The 5567-nt window shown below is 38.4% G+C and overlaps 1 protein-coding gene across 1 annotated transcript; it reads left to right on the forward strand.

Annotated features, from left to right (window-relative positions):
* The first annotated feature begins 3041 nt into the window (after positions 1-3041).
* LOC109566867 (protein FAM133B) lies at positions 3042-5057 on the forward strand. The gene is given in 2 exon segments (XM_019971543.2): positions 3042-3490; positions 3493-5057. Coding segments are annotated over 2 exon segments (747 nt in total). The 5' UTR covers positions 3042-3094; the 3' UTR covers positions 3844-5057.
* Positions 5058-5567: the final 510 nt, after the last annotated feature.

Below are 5567 nucleotides of genomic sequence, written 5' to 3' on the forward strand. Positions count from 1 at the left end.
ACTCTGATGCTGGGAGGGATTGGGGGCAGAATATATTAAGAAGAGATGGCAAGACTACACAGAAGAACTGTACAAAAAAGATCTTCATGACCCAGATAATCACAATGGTGTGATCACTGACCTAGAGTCAGACATCCTGGAATGTGAAGTCAAGTGGTCCTTAGAAAGCATCACTATGAACAAAGCTAGTGGAGGTGATGGAATTCCAGTTGAGCTACTCCAAATCCTGAAAGATGATGCTATGAAAGTGCTGCACTCAATATGCCAGCAAATTTGGAAAACTCAGCAGTGGCCACAGGACTGGAAAAGGTCAGTTTTCATTCCAATCCCAAAGAAAGGTAATGCCAAAGAAAGCTCAAACTACCGCACAATTGCACTCATCTCACATGCTAGTAAAGTAATGCTCAAAATTCTCCAAGCCAGGCTTCAGCAATATGTGAACCATGAACTTCCTGATGTTCAAGCTGGTTTTAGAAAAGGCAGAGGAACCAGAGATCAAATTGCCAACATCCGCTGGATCATAGAAAAAGCAAGAGAGGTTCCAGAAAAACATGTATTTCTGCTTTATTGACTATGCCAAAGCCTTTGACTGTGTGGATCACAATAAACTGTGGAAAATTCTGAAAGAGATGAGAATACTGGACTACCTGATCTGCCTCTTAAGAAATCTGTATGCAGGTCAGGAAGCAACAGTTAGAACTGGACATGGAACAACAGACTGGTTCCAAATAGGAAAAGGAGTTCGTCAAGGCTATATATTGTCACCCTGTTTATTTAACTTATATGCAGAGTACATCATGAGAAACGCTGGACTGGAAGAAACACAAGCTGGAATCAAGATTGCTGGGAGAAATATCAATAACCTCAGATATGCAGATGACACCACCCTTATGGGGGCAGGAGGAGAAGGGGACGACAGAGGATGAGATGGCTGGATGGCATCACTGACTTGATGGACGTGAGTCTGAGTGAACTCCGGGAGTTGGTGATGGACAGGGAGGCCTGGCGTGCTGTGATTCATGGGGTCACAAAGAGTCGGACACGACTGAGCGACTGATCTGATCTGATACAGATTTAAAAGCAGGTTTCTTTTATTTATTTATTTATTTTAATTTAAATTTATTTTAATTAGAGGCTAATTACTTTACAATATTGTACTGGTTTTGCCATATATCAACATGAATCCTCTGACACCTGGTTCACCTGAACATAACTTTTCTCAAACCTTGAGCTAACCAATGCATTTTTTTTTTTTAGTAGAAATGTTTCTCTTAAGCTATCTTAATGAACTATGTTTTTACCCTAGACTCTGTCTTTCTTCAAGTTGGTTCACCTGAGACTCAGAGCTTGACAAACCAGTGTTTTACTCATGCAAATATTCTCTTAAGCTATGTTAATGAGACTATGCTTTGCTTGGAAACCTGCCTTTCTTCAAGATTCATGTCATTTAATGGCCCAGGACAACTCACCTTGTGCCAATATTACCTCAAAATGCATGTTGTGGGTGAGGGGCCTGGTGCCAGTCTCTGAATTTTGAGACATTTCCTTTCTCTAGTTAGCAGCCTGCTAGTTTGGCTAAAGACTAGCAGGGGGGCACTCTTTCTGCCCCTTTCTGATGTCTATGTCAGAAGCTTTCTTTATATCTTTTATACATTAATAAAACTTTATTATGCAAAAGCTCTGAGTGAATCAAGCCTCATCACTGGCTCTGGATTAAATTCCTTTCCTCTAGAGGCCAAGAATCCCAGCATCTTTCATGGCTCAGCAACACCCTATCGAACAACTATTAAAGTCAACAAGAGAGTCCAAAACACTCTCTTGGATGTAATCTCAAAAGTGACAGAGTGATCTCTGTGCATTTCCAAGGCAAATAATTCAACATCTCAGTAATACAAGTCTATGAGCCTAGCCACTAGTGCCAAAGAAGCTAAAGTTGACCAGTTCTGTGAAGAACTACAGTATCTTTTGGAACAAACACCAAAAAAAAAAAAAAAAAAAAAAGACCATTTTATTATAGGACATAGGAATACAAAAGAAGGAAGTCAAGAGATACCTGAATTAACAGGCAACTTTGGCCTTGGAGTCCAAAATGAAGCAGGGCAAAGGCTAACAGAGTTCAAGAGAACACACTGGTCATAGCAAACACCCTCTTTCAACAACACAAAAGATGACCCTACATACAGACATAACCAATAGTCAATACTGAATTCAGATTGATCATATTCTTTATACTCGAAGATGAAGAAGGTCTATACAGTCAGCAAATACAAGATCTGGAGTTGACTATACCTCAGATCATGTGCTCCTTACTGCAAAATTCAGGCTTAAATTGAAGAAAGTAGGGAAAACACTAGGCCACTCAGTATGATCTAAATCATATCTCTTACAATTATACAGTGGAAGTGACGAAGAGATTCGAGGGATTAGATTTGATAGACATGATGTCTGAAGAGCTATGGACAGAGGCCTGTAACATCGTACAGGAGGCAGTTGTCAAAACTATCCCCCCTTCAAAAAAAAAAGGAATGCAAGAAGGCAAAGGGATTATCTGAGAAGGCCTTACAAATAGCTGAGAAAGAAGAGAAGTGAAAGGCAAGAGGGAAAGGGAAGAAGTGAAGAAATGAAGTTGCTCAGTCCTGTCCAACTCTTTGTGACCCCATGGATTGTAGCTTACCAGGCTCCTCAGTCCATGGAATTTTCCAGGCAAAAGTACTGGAGTGGGTTGCCATTTCCTTCTCCAGGAGATCTTCCTGACCCAGAGATTGAACCTGGTCTCCCATATTGGAGGCAGACGCTTTACCATCTGAGCCACCAGGGAAGCCCGATATATCCAACTAAATGCAGAATCCCAGAGAATAGCAAAGAGAGATAAGAAAGCCTTCTTAAGTGAACAATGTAAAGAAATAGAAGAAAACAATAGAATGGAAAAGATATAGATTTCTTCCAGAAAAAATTGGAGATATCAAAGGAACATTTCATGCAAGGATAAAGGACAGAAATGGTAAGGACCTAACAGAAACAGAAGAGATTAAGAGGTTAGCCGCGCTGGCCTGGTCTCCCCGCTGAGGGATGGCTGAGCTCTCAGTCCGGCACCATGGGGAAGTGGGACAATAGAGTGGCCTATATGAACCCAATAGCAATGGCCAGACCAAGGGGTCCAATCCAGTCCTCAGGTCCAACGATCCAAGATTATTTGAATCGACCAAGGCCTACCTGGGAAGAACTGAAAGAACAACTAGAAAAGAAAAAGAAAGGCTCCAAGGCATTGGCTGAATTTGAAGAAAAAATGAATGAGAACTGGAAGAAAGAACTAGAAAAACACAGGGAGAAATTATTAAGTGGAAGTGAGAGCTCATCCAAAAAAAGACAGAGAAAGAAAAAAGAAAAGAAGAAATCTGGTAGGTATTCATCTTCTTCTTCATCAAGCTCTGATTCTTCCAGCAGTTCTTCAGATTCTGAAGATGAGGATAAGAGACAAGGAAAAAGGAAAAGGAAAAGAAAAAGAAGAGTCAGTCACATAAATCTTCTGAAAGTTCTATGTCATAAACTGAATCAGACAATAAGGATAGTTTAAAAAAGAAAAAGAAGTCAAAAGATGCAACTGAGAAAGAAAAGGACATTAAAGGGCTCAGCAAAAAAAGAAAGATGTATCCAGAAGATAAACCATTATCATCTGAGTCAGAGTCAGAATCTGAGTATACTGAGGAGGTACGAGCAAAAAAGAAGAAAAGCAGTGAAGAACGAGAAAAAACAACAGAAAAAACAAAAAAGAAAAAGAAGCATAAGAAACACAGTAAGAAGAAGAAAAAGAAGGCTGCTAGTTCAAGTCCTGACTCACCATAACATTAAGAAGAAGCAGGATTCACTTATAAAGAAAGTGCAATGTCTAAGGAAATTTCAACTGTGAAAATTATGACATATTTACTAAAATGCATGAATTATCTTGTTTTTAAATTATTCCTGGACTGTCAGTAGCCACTCAGATGCCACTGTGTGAAGGGCCATAACTGTTGCCTGCTGCTTGAACATCTGTTTTTTTCCCTCTTCCAGTAACTCTGGGAGGTAATACACTGCAGTCATACTAGTGGTTTAAAATATTTGGGAATAAAGTTAATATTTTGACTAGAAGTATCTAATGATAAATCAACAAAAACTGAATCTGTTACACATCTTTAAGATGTAATCAGAGGTGACCAGATGACTCTAGTTAACCTTTTTTGAAGTAGGGATTACGTTGATATTTCAATATCCTTACTCTTGTAGATAAGTGTATTTAAAAAATTTCCCCTTTTTATTCACCTGGGGAAGGAGCTTTTAGGGGTGGGGGGTGGTTTGCTATCACTTTAGCTAGCAGAATAGCGTGCCTTTATCCTCACACATCTTATTTTTGTGGACACAGTAGCCATGCTTCATGGGGAGGTCAGAGCCAGGTATGGCAGCCTTGCCCTTTACTGATCTTAGTCACATCCTTGGACTCTGTCCCATGCTACTTTGAGTGAACCAGAGAAATAGCCTTTTGCAGCATGAGAATGCCCCAAAAGCTCTGGGATTTACCTCCACTTTGATAATACTGAATGTTTTTTAGCATTAGAATGTGTTATAACATTTGAACTAATTTTGACTACACTTTGGCTTTGAAAAGAAATAATTTCAGATAGACACTGGTACTTTTTGAACTTGATAGCTAAAGATTCTAAAATGCATGTTTTATACTGTTAAGTTTTCACCAGTCAGGAAAATTTTATGTAACCAGTGATAGTTCTTTTATTTTTTGTATGAATTTTGTTTAGGCTGTAACGTTTAGCTTTTTATTAACTTCTTATTCTTGCTATCTTAAATTCCTTACTGAGTTTAACAGCATACTTGCCAAGCTATTTAGCATGTAAAAAGCAGGTTTTTGATTTTTTTTTTTTTTTAACAGCTTCATATTGAAGCTGAGACTTACCATAAATAAGTTGAGTGGCAGGCCTGGTATGCTGTGTCTTGTTACATAAAACTCTTGCCAGAATCTTAGTAAATATAACGTTTTAAAAGTTTGTCTTTGTATATTCACAACAGATTATGACAAGTTAAATTTAAGTGAGAATTACATTATTGCTTTTCCTGTGTCACATTTTACTAAGATTTTGTGCCTCATATTTCCTGCTGAACTATTTACTAGTAATGTTAAAGAGAATTGAAAATCATTTTCACTTTACATTTTTATATAATCAGGTAACATGAAATATAATTTGATGTACAAAAAAAAAAAGAAAAAAAAAAGAAGAGATTTCACAAATACGCAGAACTAAACTATTGGGTGTCCTTGGACTGAAAGGAGATCAAATCAGTCATTCCTAAAGGAAATCAACCCTGAATATTCATTGGAACGACTGGTGCTGAAGCTCCAATGCTTTGGTCACCTGATATTAAGAGCCAACTCTTTGGAAAAGACCCTGATGCTGGGAAAGATTGAAAGCAGGAGGAGAAAAAGGCAACAGAGGATGAAATGGTTTGATAGCATCATTGACTCATTGAACATAAATCTGAGCAAACTCCAGGAGACAGTGAAGGACCTGTTATCCTGG

The sequence above is a fragment of the Bos indicus genome, chromosome 12, assembly GCF_029378745.1.
Source record: "Bos indicus isolate NIAB-ARS_2022 breed Sahiwal x Tharparkar chromosome 12, NIAB-ARS_B.indTharparkar_mat_pri_1.0, whole genome shotgun sequence".
In the NCBI taxonomy this organism is placed as follows: Eukaryota; Metazoa; Chordata; class Mammalia; order Artiodactyla; family Bovidae; genus Bos; species Bos indicus.